Source organism: Ostrinia furnacalis, unplaced genomic scaffold (assembly GCF_004193835.3).
Source record: "Ostrinia furnacalis isolate ACB-3 unplaced genomic scaffold, ASM419383v2 OfSCF4915, whole genome shotgun sequence".
Classification (NCBI taxonomy): Eukaryota; Metazoa; Arthropoda; class Insecta; order Lepidoptera; family Crambidae; genus Ostrinia; species Ostrinia furnacalis.
This window is the reverse complement of record NW_021135154.1, coordinates 129447-143259: the sequence shown is the minus strand read 5'-3', so window position 1 is coordinate 143259 and position 13813 is coordinate 129447. Positions and strand designations below refer to the sequence as shown.

The 13813-nt window shown below is 40.2% G+C and overlaps 2 protein-coding genes across 5 annotated transcripts; one reads left to right on the top strand and one right to left on the bottom strand.

Moving 5' to 3' along the window:
• Window positions 1-308: 308 nt before the first annotated feature.
• Cpr64Ac (Cuticular protein 64Ac) lies at window positions 309-4965 on the top strand. 3 transcript variants are annotated; one of them, XM_028314839.1, is made up of 5 exons: window positions 319-407; window positions 1734-1892; window positions 2467-2697; window positions 3554-3709; window positions 4826-4965. In XM_028314839.1, the coding sequence occupies exons 1-4, from the start codon at window positions 396-398 to the stop codon at window positions 3668-3670; spliced, it is 519 nt and encodes a 172-aa protein (XP_028170640.1). In that variant the 5' UTR covers window positions 319-395; the 3' UTR covers window positions 3671-3709; window positions 4826-4965. The 3 variants fall into 3 exon arrangements, with proteins under 3 accessions (XP_028170641.1, XP_028170640.1, XP_028170639.1); XM_028314840.1 differs by lacking the exon at window positions 4826-4965 and having other exon boundaries at window positions 309-407; window positions 1737-1892; window positions 3554-4031; XM_028314838.1 differs by lacking the exon at window positions 4826-4965 and having other exon boundaries at window positions 322-407; window positions 3554-4031.
• Window positions 4966-5785: 820 nt separating this feature from the next.
• Window positions 5786-13689, bottom strand: Ttc26 (tetratricopeptide repeat domain 26). Of its 2 annotated transcripts, XM_028314883.1 has the most exons (14): window positions 13653-13689; window positions 11512-11643; window positions 10947-11130; window positions 10566-10621; window positions 10315-10490; window positions 9962-10021; window positions 9600-9746; window positions 9207-9330; window positions 8910-9089; window positions 8184-8381; window positions 7524-7679; window positions 6967-7073; window positions 6476-6600; window positions 5786-5943 (listed from the first exon to the last, which is right to left on the bottom strand). In XM_028314883.1, exons 1-14 carry the CDS (start codon window positions 13653-13655, stop codon window positions 5864-5866), a joined length of 1728 nt encoding a protein of 575 aa, XP_028170684.1. In that variant the 5' UTR covers window positions 13656-13689; the 3' UTR covers window positions 5786-5863. The 2 variants fall into 2 exon arrangements, with proteins under 2 accessions (XP_028170684.1, XP_028170685.1); XM_028314884.1 differs by lacking the exon at window positions 9962-10021.
• Between the last annotated feature and the right edge of the window lie 124 nt (window positions 13690-13813).

Here is a 13813-nt window from a genome sequence, read left to right as displayed (position 1 = left end):
TGCAGGTAAGTATAATATAGAGTTTAAAGATTATGATAATCCTATAATCATTACAGTATAATGGAACAAAATACATGACTTTTGTCGTTTTTTAAAGGTCTTATGACTCTAAATTCTGTTTAAGTTCTAACTCTGACCACATGAGTATTATAACAATATAGTTATAGAAATAGAAGCAATAATTAACATAACTAGTATGTACCGCTTACCTTGAAGCCATTAATCAAAACTACCCTTAAAGCACATTAGCCTGTAACGCAGGGACACACGTGCCAGTATCCTTGGTTGCGAAATGTGTATCAAGTAATGCGCTCCCTCGCGCGCCGCCATATAAGCTGCGCGTACGCTCAAACCGGCACACGTGCTTTGTAACACACGACGAGCGCACGCCAGCCATGCTCGCTAAGGTACGATTTTCATTTTCAATATTTTACGAAAATGTTTTCATAAATTGTAGCCACTGTTTTAATAAAAATTTCTTAAGCGTAAATAATATTTATAGATATTTATTTATTTAAATCTTTCAATTAACTTGAAGTCAAATAATTAATGCTGAATGTATTTAATACATTATTTATTTTACAATTTATTTGAAACGAGGAACTCAAAATTAATTGATTTATTTATTAGGGAAACTTTCCCTAACGCGTTGATGTCTTTTGTACTAGTTGTGCCTTTTGTACGCATCTGTTCGCAAAAAAATTTCTTATTCATCATAATTTTGGCTTTAAATTATTGGTTATTATTAGAACTAGTTAAATTATTATTTTTATAATATGATTTTAATAAATATTAGTTTGCATCTTGAATTTTTTTAGATTGAAAAATATTCAAAATTGAAAAGTTACATTCAATCACATAAAGCCCGGTCTGTGAGCACGTAGAATTTTGTCCAATGACCTAGCTACCCATCCTTATCGCTCGCGCCTAATTATATTGCTGTCGCGACTGTGTGACTGGCACCCGCAGTGTGTGAGCGAGCGCAATAGCAATATAAGCGCGAGCGATAAGGATGGGTAGCTTGGGGTCATTGGACAAAATTCTACGTGCTCACAGACCAGACTATACTTATTAACCTGTCAGCGCCAACTAATAATAAATAATAATAAATCTTTGGACAATTTCACACAGCGCCAGCTAGCTCCAAAGTAAGCAACTTAATGCTTGTGTTATGGGTGCTAGCTTAACGGATATACTACTTATATAATTTTTTTTTAAATACATACATATTATACATAGTAACACCCAGACCCGTCACAGAAATTAAAATTCATCATTTCAATTTCTGCCCGGCCGGGAATCGAACCCGGGACCTCTCGGCATAGTAGTCCGTTCTGAACCACTACACCAAACGGCCGACAGGTATATTATTTTTATAATATGATTTTAATAAATATTAGTTTGCATCTTGACTTTTTTTAGATAGAAAAATATTCAAAATTGAAAAGCTACATTCAATCACATACCTATTGACCTGTCAGCGCCAACTAATAGCTATAGTTAGGGAGGCGAATAGGGGAATTTTCGGCAATACTCGAGCGTGGCAGTTTATGAGAGATACCTTAGACCTAATAGAACAACCTTGTAAAGTATTTAGCTCTATATGTAGTGACGCGCGCCTAGGATAGACGATCAGATTAGTAAAAAAAAATGGATAGTCTGAAATACTCGAGCGCCGTTGAATTACGCCATTTAGCTACCTCGCCTCCCTAACTACTAGTTATCTTTAAAAGCAGGTAGTTCTGTTATGTTGCGCGTGTGCCGGGGCGCTGGCGGCGCCGGGCATCTACGGCGGCGTCGGGTACGCCGCGCCCGCCTACGCCGCGCACGTGGCACCAGCCATCGCTGCGCCGGCCATCGCGCACTACGCCGCCCCAGCCATCGCTGCGCCGGTAAGTCGATGCATCTCATGCTTCTATCAGAGTAAATACAAATGAGTAGGTCATCGCACGCACCGAGCGCGGTTTGTATGTGAGCGCGCGCCAATACGTATGAGGCGCGCACGCACACACTGACAAAATTCGGAGCAACTACCCCGCCAATCAACGCTAAATTTTGTCAGTGTGTGCATGCGCGCCGCATACGTATTGGCGCGCTCACATACAAACCGCGCTCGGGCGTTTCTATGAAGATGACCTACTCATTTGTATTTACTCTGCTTCTATTGTAGATCAGACACTACGCCACACGAGCCATTGGCGCGCCGGGAAAATTATATTCACGTTGTGCTTATCACAGTGATGGCGATCGCCAAAGGCCTCATGGGAGGAATCTTCGTGCTTCTGAAGGGACATAAAATTTTGTATAGCCGCACTTAACTTTGCGTTTTATTAGTACTTTTCCACCAAACCGTAACTCCTCGATTCGACAGAACACAGCGCCTACAGTTTTCAAACACCATGTTCAGCCTAGATTTATTTCTAAACCCTTAAAATTTCTTTTCTCGCTACACCTCATCTATTTCAGGTTATCCGAGCGGAGCCTGTAGACCCTAACCCAGCCTACAGCTTCTCGTACGGCGTGTCGGATCCCCACACCGGCGACCAGAAGGACCAGCAAGAGACGCTGCAGAACGGCGTGGTGCACGGCTCCTACAGCCTGGTGGAGCCCGACGGGCACCTGCGCCGCGTCACCTACACCGCCGACAAGATCAACGGGTTCAACGCTGTGGTGGAGAGGACAGGCGGTGCTCACGCGGTAAGACATCTTGATTACTCTCCGCTAAGGGCTCAATGATATTTGAACGGCGTGGTGCACGGCTCCTACAGCCTGGTGGAGCCCGACGGGCACCTGCGCCGCGTCACGTACACCGCCGACAAGATCAACGGGTTCAACGCTGTGGTGGAGAGGACAGGCGGTGCTCACGCGGTAAGACATCTTGAGTACTCTCTGCTAAAGGCTCAATGATATTTGAACGGCGTGGTGCACGGCTCCTACAGCCTGGTGGAGCCCGACGGGCACCTGCGCCGCGTCACCTACACCGCCGACAAGATCAACAGGTTCAGCGCTGTGGTGGAGAGGACAGGCGGTGCTCACGCGGTAAGCCATCTTGATTAGAGCGCTTTCACATATAGGCGTTGTTGTCGCACGACTGTAGCGCTTCTAAGTCGCGCTGCAGTAGCGCGACTCGTATCCACGTAAGCTGCGCTACATAAATATGTATGGACGTATCCATGTTATTACTGCAACGTGACAAAAACGCCTATAATATGTGAAAGCGCTCTTAACTCTCGGCTAAGAGGCAAGAGCTCTTAAAAAATGAGATTTTATTCCAACGCAGTCGTCATACAATATCCGTGTGTATCGCAAACGAACGATTGACTTCCGACTCAAAACCATCAACTGTAAAGAGCTACTGACTCCGTTTTAGCTCAATAATGTGTTTGTAAAGAACTTTATTAGTCTAAAAATGCAACGCAATTACTGCAAATGAGACAATAGTAAAAGAATAGGGCGTGACCTAAATGCAGTAAACGAGCTGTTAAATACAATTATGGGTGTTGCCGACATGTTGTTAAAATTTTCCATTTTAACAGATTTTTGTTTCCCCCAGGCCCCCGTAGCCGTAGCGCCCGTGGCCAAGGTTATTGCTGCGCCTGCGCCAGTCGCCGTGGCCGCCCCCGTCGCGCGATACACCCTCCCCGTCGCCGCCGCCCACCCCTGGGGCTAAACCCCCCCGCTGACCCACCCCGTTGTATTGTCGACCGAGGTATAGAGCCTGGAAAACCGTCCCGGACCTTGTCAATTCCAGATAAAAATTTGGAATTTTTTAGGGTCCTTATTTTTGATATAGGAACGGTTTAAGCAGTTGATAGTATTATTATGTTGGTAAGAAAAGAACAGCCCTCGTCTTCAATACAGCGCCGCCACTGGACCTCGCACGAACGCACGGAACTACAAATTGATTGTTTATTTATTTCGTACTGCTTTGACTGTTGTCTACGGACTTGATCTTGACGCGTTGTATTACGTATTTAATGTAAATATAATGTATAGTTTTAAAAAATAAATAAAAGCATTTTTTTGCGGTACTTTTTGTTTCCTTTTCAAGTATTACTTGGATAACTTAGGTGCGTTATTTTAAGCTCTATCTAACATGCGAACCTTTATTTATGTGGTAGAACCAATTTAATCTGTTAGCCCCAGCCAATTTGCGAGGTATACATATTCAAGCGCCCAGCCATACATAGTCATGTAAGCGGATATGGAAGGATACTAGTTTCATATCTATACAAGCAGTACATCGTGGATTGAGCAATGTCCGCAGCAAGATTGACGACTGCGTTGACCAACATTTTCCTTTAAACCTTAATCACGAGAATTAAAGTCAACGTTTTTTTCTCGTTCGGAAATAAGCGTGTTCCCATTACCCTAATAAGGCTTTGGCTTAGAATTCAATGAAACATACAATGTTATGATCGAAATAAGTAGTGCAGTCTATGTAACGTACAAAATTCTTCCAATGCTAGATATTTACTATTTTATGTAAAGTTTCTTGAATTGATATTTATTTACCTAGAAAGCAGATTCTCATCATTTAATAATTTTAAAGTTCGTCAACGTAAATTGGTCCTTGCTACCTGCAATTTTGTATTACCTACATACAATAGCTTAATAAGTATTCCGATTGAAGTCGCCGACTTTTTTTGCTTTAAAGTCGTGTTTATCTTCAATCACAGTGCCAAGAAACTATTGAGAACAGAATTTGCAATGGGTACAAATTGGTAAATTGCGATTTTAAATGAACTTACAGGATATTACACCTTATTAACATCATCCTAAATGATTTTATTGAACACAGAAACTGAGTGATACTTTATTGCAGATGCGTGGACATCTATATTGACCCCCTGCGACTTCAATCAACACTAATATGGCCAGAAACACAAAATGTCAAGATGCATTTTTTATTACTGTAAAAAAAACTCATACTGTAGTAACTTAAATAAACATGTTTGGTAAAACCTTTCAGTGTTTTGGCAGTTGTAGGGTTTAAAGGACGAAATAATCATAATAATCATGTCTACAAATCACTTTTTGTATTATCATCCGATAATAAAACAAGCTTTACTTATTTTTGGACTAGATGACGCAGTTTAACATGTTCAAGGAACTTTACTTTGAAACTTGTTATTACTTTGAAATAACTAAAATATCTTCAATTTACTTTTAGACATATTTCTAAGCAGCGAAAAAGGAAAATTGTCTCAGTCATTCATGAATACTTGTATGATTTACGACTTAGGTTGTATTCTGGATTCCACGCTTTCATCATATAAAGTTCTAAAGCTAGCTACAGACTACGAACGAACCTTTGTTTGTTTAGCTTAGCTTAAGTATAATGAGGAAATGTTTCACTTAGGCTGATTTGCACCATCTTACTTTAATTTTAAAAATCTGTAAACTCCATACAATACCGGTTATTGTTATAGTTATGGTTAAAGTTAGTTGGTGCAACTCAGCCTTAAGCTTCGATAAAGTTTTGCTCTCAGTGTGCAACCAGCTTAAGTTTCCTCTGTGGTATGTTTGGAACGCAATCACGATACCGAGTAGCACTCAATACGTAGTGACTCACACATCCATCACCTTCCTGTGTCCATTTGGGTAAACGATTTGTATTGAGAGCTACTTCATCATAGATTTTTTCATTTACATCGAGTTATTGGGAACATACCTAATTTAATTTCTTAGGAAAAAGAAACTCAAATATCTACGCAAACAAGGCATAAAAAGCTATAAAAAGTAACTAATATGTAGAAGAAATGGATAAAGAAACACAATGGTTCTATCGACTATTTATTAGTTGACCACTATAAACTACGAAAATGCAAAATTGGCGTTAGGCCAATTTGCAGCCCTCGGATCATACCGGGATCCGATTCTGTTGCGCCCAGCGCGTGATGGGCCGCAGAATGTGGTCTGCTCGGGGGTGAGCCCGGGGACCTGGAGAAAAAATTATGTAAAGCTATAAAAAACCCAAAATGTAGAGAAAAAGCGTTATCGAGTTTAGCCAAGACACGTGCCTAGCGATTCCTACACCTTTTCACTATCAATCAATATATTAACCCATATATGCCCAAAACTATTTAAATCTCAGATTTTTATGTAATTTGGCATATTTACAGTTTCTTTTATAGGCATCGCAAGATAACTTGTACCATTTGGTCGTTTAGACTGTGAAAAATGTTTCTAATTTTTGCTTGGCCTAAAGGTTGACTGGTAGAGAACATTGGCACTAAGTTTGGCTCTGACTTATCGAGTATGTAATAAAATGTAACTACGTTCCTCTTCTATTCATACGTGACGTGGTAAACCGGAATGGTTTCTGAGGTTGTCACGAAGAAGAAGGAACCTTATTTCTTTATCGTGACATGTGGCCTATTTCGAAGCAGTACCCTTTTCTCTTGGCAGAGACAATAAAGCATCCCCCAGTCACTTATGTTGTCATGGAACCTGTTTGAAGGAGGATTCTTACCTCTGAGCAGCGACAAAGCGTCCCTCACTTCGGCCGCGGCGTGCGGCTTGTTGGCGGCGGCGGCCTGTGCGCATCCACACACTGCCCCGCGAAGACCTTCCCACATTTCTGGCCCTCCATCCAGCCTAGATAGATAGTAAACTCAATATAACATCTTACCATTGAATAACTTCAAGACTAGTGTGAATCTCCAAGGGGTGCATATGACTTAAATGAATCGGGCTGGCCCAGGAAATGCCTATCCTTGTGTCTTGAAGGCCTTAAGCCTAGGTGCAGCAGACCACCGAATTTTAGTTAATCAGTACGGATATGCATGAAAGTACGCACATTACACCGATTTGGTATTGGCCGATTCTGCATACAAATTAGAATCGTGCCCACCTATCGGCCAACTAAAAATCGGCGGTCTGCGCCTAGTCTAATATTTTCTCAGTATCGTTAGTCAAAGCTAAAGAAATTCCACTCCTATTTGTTAAGAATAAAACTCTGACCTGTCCAACATGTGGAAGGCCTTAGCAGCCACCAGGAACTGTCCCATGCGGTAGCTGTCATTGGCCACCAGTTGCAGCAGCGCGAAGTTGTCAGGAGTTCCAGCGGACTGACGCACACAAGAAAATAAATGGTTTAATCCAGACAACAAGCAAGAGAAAGAGCAAAAAGGTAACTCGAGTTCATTTAGAAGAAGCCAGCACCAACATTGAAAAAGGTGTCTCTTTCTCTCTCTACGCTATTAGTACATGAGTCCCTGAAAAATATGAATTATTTTCTTTCTATTGATGATAGTAGAAAATCTTTAAATAGACTTCGGACGCAGGTCGGCCGTAGTAAGGACAATTTGTTCAGGTGGGGATTCTTGGATGGCACAAACTTGGGGTGCAATTGTGGTTTTATTCCCCAGTCGACGAAGCACTTGATGTCGTGCCCTGCGTGCCCAAACAACTGCACGTAGGAAGATTTAATGAAGGCTACTGACAACGCAATTCTTGTGGCGGAGTTTTGGGCTGACGCTGTGTAGGTTTGTTGTCGACGCGACAAGAAGAAATCTTACCTTGACGCATATCTCCCACGCCAGGGCTGCGTCTCGGTTCATGACGTGGCAGCGGCACAAGCAGGCCTGATACGTGAACGTGCTTCGTATGCCATCATCCTGGATGCCGAGGAGACACTCCTCAGCTTCGCGGTAGAACCCTGTTGCCACTTTGGCCTAGGAATAAAATGAGATGACAGAGAAAGTTAAATAGAAAACCAAAATACTAGATATGAAAGTCAGGAGCATTCTGGTATTTAGCAAAACCCTAAATTTTTTTATTGGTCCTATATCTGAGAACTCATCAATTTACTGCTCTACTTTTTGCGATCAAATCGCATAGCATTCCACCAATACAAACCCAAGAGTTTCCTGCTGCATCAGCATGACATAGTACCAGTTAGTTATGACATCTTAAGTTTGTCAATAGAGAAAGACTAAAAAAACTTTGAAATGTATTTAGCGTGGCGATCGAAGTGTCCAACTGCACATTTATTAGTTTCACGAGAATATAGGGTAAAAATATAGGAGGAGGCCTTTGTCCAGCAGTGGACGTCATTTGGCTGAAACGAACGATAGGGTAAAAAATATCACAATATCACAAATGTCCTTGAATCTTTGAAACCTGATGCTACACACAAAATACTGTACAACTAGAACTGGAAACAAGAGAGTACTTACTTGCGCGTAGTTGAAGGTGAAAGTGTCATCGCTGACGAAGAAGCTCTTGATGGAGTTGAGGTAGACCAGCACCTCCTCGAACTGCGCCGCTAGGAAGTACGAGGACGCCATACACTGCCGGCCGGGGATCGTGTCGCACTCCGATGCTGAACTGCCTACGAGGTGGAAGCTTTGCTGCGCTAGCTTCATCTGTTCCTCCTTGGGGGAATAACCTTTTATTGATTACCTTTACCAACATTAAAGTCTACTTGACAGTTATTATCTGTTTATAAACGAGAGATACCTAATAAATACAAAATCCTCATAACACGCAGCAGGACCGTTCATTATGGAAAACCTTGGGGGAGGCCTTTGTCCAGCAGTGGACGTCATTTGGCTGAAACGAACTCATAATAAGTACTTAAGTAGTTTACGTAACTTATAATTGTATTTCGATTAAAGAAATACAAGCGAGTAGAGTTAGTAACAGATACTAGTTGGAGAAAATTAGAATGGAGTGCAAATAAATGAATGAAGAGAAGTGAGTCGGCGAATATGACGGACGATTTGCATCTTCTAGCATAATAATCATAATCCGTCAGTCAGTGTGGCAAGGCCCTTAACCCAATCAAAACTGAATGTTCAAAAATCTGGAGTGGGTTTGCCATTTCAGGTATTTCAACTGGTTTTCAGATATATTTAAGGGATAATCATGCTAAGATAAAATAATAGCAAATTTTCACTTACGTCACCAGTCTCATTGTAGAGTCGAACAGCCACAACCGCCCTCAAGATGTAATGCAGAGGCGAGGTGGCTTGCAGTGGCTCCAGCAGAGCCCTGGCTTCCAACGGCTCTCTGTTCCGCAGCCGGTAGCCGGCCAGGTTGAGGCGAGCTTCGGGCACTACGTCTACCAATTCTGGTAGAACCTGAGAAAAAAAATATTATGTATTTGATTTCAACGACTACGATGATATTTTAAAACAAACATTAGCCAGATCAGTTCAGCCATTCTCACATTATACCTAACACCTTTAGTACGATACCTTTAATGCTCCCTCGCCGTTTCTGAACACCACAAGATTATGTTTCACCAGATCTTGGCCAAACGTGTGCTGATCGGATGATATCTGCTTTAGCTCAGATTCTGCGGCCTTGCCGTTGTATAATCTGTCAATAAATATGTTTTTGAGGACCGATTGAAAGCTCATGGGACTGCAATACTTAAACTCATCGACTCAACTTATCCAAATGAACAAAGTCATTCTACCTCTAATGATTAGTGAAAGTACGTAGTATAAATCCTCCATTAATTTAGGTCTGATAAATTAAAGAGGGTCTTTCTCATGCAGTGGAGCTGGAGCATGAATGATCTGATTATGAAATTCTGGTGTTGTGACTCTGTTACATGACGAATCCCTTCACAATAACATAGTTACCTGAACAAATTGCAAGCTTTCAAGTTGCCGGCCACGGTGGAAGTGGGGTGGTGCGCCAGGTATACCCCCAGCACCTCTTGCGACACGTCGTAGTAGTCCAGTTTGTAGTAGCACAGAGCCACGTACACGTTCAGTGCCATGTAGTTCCTGACAACATACTCGTACATTATTGTCAAATCATTCGTTTTTTTTACATGTAACTTATTTCTATAGTGGTTATTTATTTTCACGTTTCTGTCGATTATATTGATGGGCTACTTATTAATCAAACTACCTACATGTTTCTAAATAATTAACCAAATAAAACTAAGCTCTATCATAATTTATCAACTTGTTGATTTACTTAATAAAATTAAAGGTACCCAGCAGAATGATTCAACACTTTAATCCAATCCATATCGTCTCTTTCATAGCGCTTATATCTGGAATAACAAGATAAACGTAACTGTACAATTTTAAAAGTCTATGTATGAAGGCTTTTTATTTTACAGCTGGATCACCATTTTCAGCGTTATAAACAAATTGGCGCCCAACGTGGGACACAATAATTGTTTCGATAAAAAGCTTCCAATATTTTGAGAAAGTGACTATGTTTTGAAGAAATATTTAACTGTAAATCGTACTCAAAAATACATTACTCGTATTCTGACAATCATGAAACTTAAAGGACAAAATTAGCCGGCCGTTATGAAAAATTTTCCTAAATGAGTCATACCGCCTATCCAGCAGTAGTTTCTTGTAAACATCAATGGCTTCTTGATAGTGGGCCCGCAGGTAGTGCACAGAGGCCAGGCACAGTTGGTCTTCGGGCACGTCGCGGAGCGCCGCGTGGGCCTTCATAAGCGCCTCCTCGTCGCCAAGCTTGTGTGCCAAGTGGAACGTCAGACGCGTCTGGAGAAAGAAATTGTATGCTCCTACAAATCCACACAATATCCCTCAAATATTCCGAAAAAGAACGACACTTACTTTGAGCGCGCATTTAGGTGCTTCTTCAGCCGCTTCTTGTGACTCCTTGTACATACCTGTAAAATTTATAATGTAGGTACTTTTGCGACAGTAAGAATCAGACACAACAGTATTTTCTTTTTAAGTTATTAAAAACAAAATGTTAATCTGAGGTATCCCTCAGCATAGCATTAAACTCTGCCATTTGACCAGACTAGTCTTGAGTCTAACCAGACTTCGTCCAGGGTAGGTACATACACTCGTATTCGTATCTTAAGTTGAATCAAACCTAAACTAGAACTAGTAGTCAATGACGTGGTCTGCCACACCTGTACTCGCTAGATTGAGCTAGCTAGCAGCATGCCATTCACACAGTATTGCCTCATGTTTTTGTTATCAAACCTAAGTAGAAGTAGCAGACGGCGACGTCCAAGGCGATGTGATCAGCCACACGCGGATCTAGCTTTTCCCGACTGCGCACACGTAAGTAGGCGTCAAGTGCTCGTCTGTATTCGCCCAGGTGGAACCAGCACCACGCCGCCCACGCGTCCGCCCAAACCTCTGTGTTGCCTTCGTGTTGGAGGAACTAAAGAAATCGGACATATTATACAGTATCTAATTCCAAATTAAAAAATACTGGTAACAACATTAAAGGTAACGCATATTATGATACAAAGAAAACGTTGATCAAAACTGTGTTTTGCAAGATCTTGATCAAGAAATAGATAAAGAGTTGAGTCGTGGGGTGAAAAAAGCCTATGCTGAACAAAACAGAATACCTATTCAATAAACGCACATTTTTGAACAGGCATCGAACCTGTAACTTCTGGTGAAGTAGCCGAGTGGAGCCGAAAAGTCAAGTTTTACGGTACAATGAAGTTGGTTTTTTTTATTCCTGAGTCCCTGTTACTTTCACCGCTTCTAAACTATCAGGTTAGGTATTGTAGGGCCGCACACACAGGCTTACCTCGAGCATAGTGAGTGCTCCGACATAATCTCTCTTGTGCACGAAGTCCTCGAGCTCGGGGAAGCTCTTCTTGGCCGAGCTGCTGCCCGTATTGCCGCGACTGTCGGCTGCTGGCTTCGAGCGCGACAGGATCTGTTACATTTTATTAGTGCTTCAACAGAGAACTCTTGAACTTAGTTATTTTACTTTACGTTTATTATTTTCAAAGATTGTTGACAAGTGGCCCATCAACCAAACATTGCTAGTATTGTATAAATAATGCATATAGCATGCGACATGCAAAGATCCTAGGTATAAGGGTATTTCTCATCGCCACGGTTCTCATCGTCACCTTCGTGGCGAATTTTATTTCTAACTTATTTCAGCTTTTTGTAAACAAAAATTGTAGCGTTTGATGTGAAGATTGTATTCTCAGTAAATCAGTCAAATAGTGAGTCTCGTTTGGAAGATTTAACGTTTTGAATTTTTTGATGCCACGAAAGTGATTCTTTACTTCACAGCAATATTTTTTTCAAACTTTACTACTTTAAATGACTCTTAAGTGTTTATTAAACATATGTTTTGTCTTATTTTCATAGATAAATAGCATTAACATAATATAAATAGGTACCTACTTAAATATTGCCAAATGTTGGTCTCGAAGCGCTGGTAGGGTAAAAAGATTATGAGACATGTAGAGGCTCCTTAAGAGCAAAATAACGATTTGTAAGAACTATTTATTAGTCCAAACAAATAAAGAAATTTTGACTTTGACTTTGACTTTGACTTTGAATACAAGATAAAATTTTACCGATTAGGTCACCTACTAAGTTACAAGATTCTACGCAATTGGTTTTAAGGGTGACACTGTTGGCATTCTGAAATGCTAAAGAAGCAAAAAACGGATTATCAGTACCTCAATAAAAAAGAACTATAACTGATTATCAGTCCCTCAACAAAAATATATTTTTTATTTAGGCCCCCTGTCTCGTATTTTTGTTGTACAACTTTTAACTCAAACTTCAGATTAAATTTATCTTACAAACAGATACACAGTCACATATACAGACATACATACAGTCATACAGACAGACAACAAAAATACGAGGCCCTTATTTATTTATTGATATACTGATCTGATTCTCTACTTTACCACGTACCTATAATTTATTAGTTATTAAAATATTGTAAAAACATAAACATCAGTCACTATATTTTAAAATAAACCAAAGCAAGAAATCACTTTCGTGGCCTAAAGTCACCTTCGTGTATAAAACACCACGAAGGTGATGCCACGAAGGTGACGAAAATTTTAGTTTTTTATGAATTATCCTTAAATTTGAATTTAACGGTTCAAGTTGAATACTACACAAATAAGTCTAACATGTTAAGTTTTCAATGGCAAAGTTTCAATTAAATTGTTTAAATTTTAGAGGTAGAAAATATTGTTCAAGCAAGCGACGGTATGTCTATGGACAATCACAAAAAGCTACGTATTTTTTTTGCGGAGCGACGATCGACCGATCTCACCTCCCTAATGGTCGAAGCGTGACTGACGTTAACCGAATAGAACACTGTGATTGGTTCATGGTGTTCGGTTTAACGGCAATCTTGTATTATTACTCAAAATTTTAGGTACCTAAAATCGTGTGACCAACGTATTTTGCTTTCTCAATTCAAAATAATTATAAGAAGATATTTTTTTGACTATTGTGTGGAAAGTATATTTAATTACGATGATTTTAGTATATGCTACACACAAATTGAATGAAAATTGTGAGTGCAGTAACCAAATGTTTCATTGCAACCGAAGGTGTGACACGATGAGAACGCGAAAAATGACCCCGTTTTTTATCGTTTCATGTGATTTTTTCGTATTATTTTTGCTTCTATTACGATAAAATTTATTTTGTATGTAGCTAAATAGATATTTTATCATCTGATTTCAAAGGTATTGTTTTAACTTCTACCGTTTATAAACTATTATTGTGTGACCATCAAATTTGAGTGTAAATGAGAAGTACCCATAAGGATTTTGAAAATTTAGTAAGATGTACGATCTTGGACCTTGGAATGGAAGTTGGTATTCGTACTTACATTTCGTACCAGCTGCATAATACACTTACTGATGACGATAAGCAAATATTTCACATTGTACTTACCATTATTATTTTATTTTATAAACAAACACTTCACAATCACAACACAGGTTTGGCGCGTTTGTTGACATTAAACGGTTGCCATGGCAACAGAGGGCGGGAAACCTGAAAAAGTTTGATCGAAACTAAAAAGTATTTAATCAATTTATCTGTTTACATGACAA

Bases quoted from the DNA above. Each gene is read 5' to 3' on its own strand.
- Cpr64Ac (XM_028314839.1), top strand. The intron at 1,893-2,466 runs GTAAGTCGATGC...CATCTATTTCAG, and splicing joins CCCCAGCCATCGCTGCGCCG to GTTATCCGAGCGGAGCCTGT. The intron at 2,698-3,553 runs GTAAGACATCTT...TGTTTCCCCCAG, and splicing joins GGACAGGCGGTGCTCACGCG to GCCCCCGTAGCCGTAGCGCC.
- Ttc26 (XM_028314883.1), bottom strand. The intron at 10,491-10,565 runs GTAAGTGTCGTT...TTCTTTCTCCAG, and splicing joins CACCTAAATGCGCGCTCAAA to ACGCGTCTGACGTTCCACTT. The intron at 6,601-6,966 runs GTCAGAGTTTTA...CTATCTATCTAG, and splicing joins GCCTTCCACATGTTGGACAG to GCTGGATGGAGGGCCAGAAA.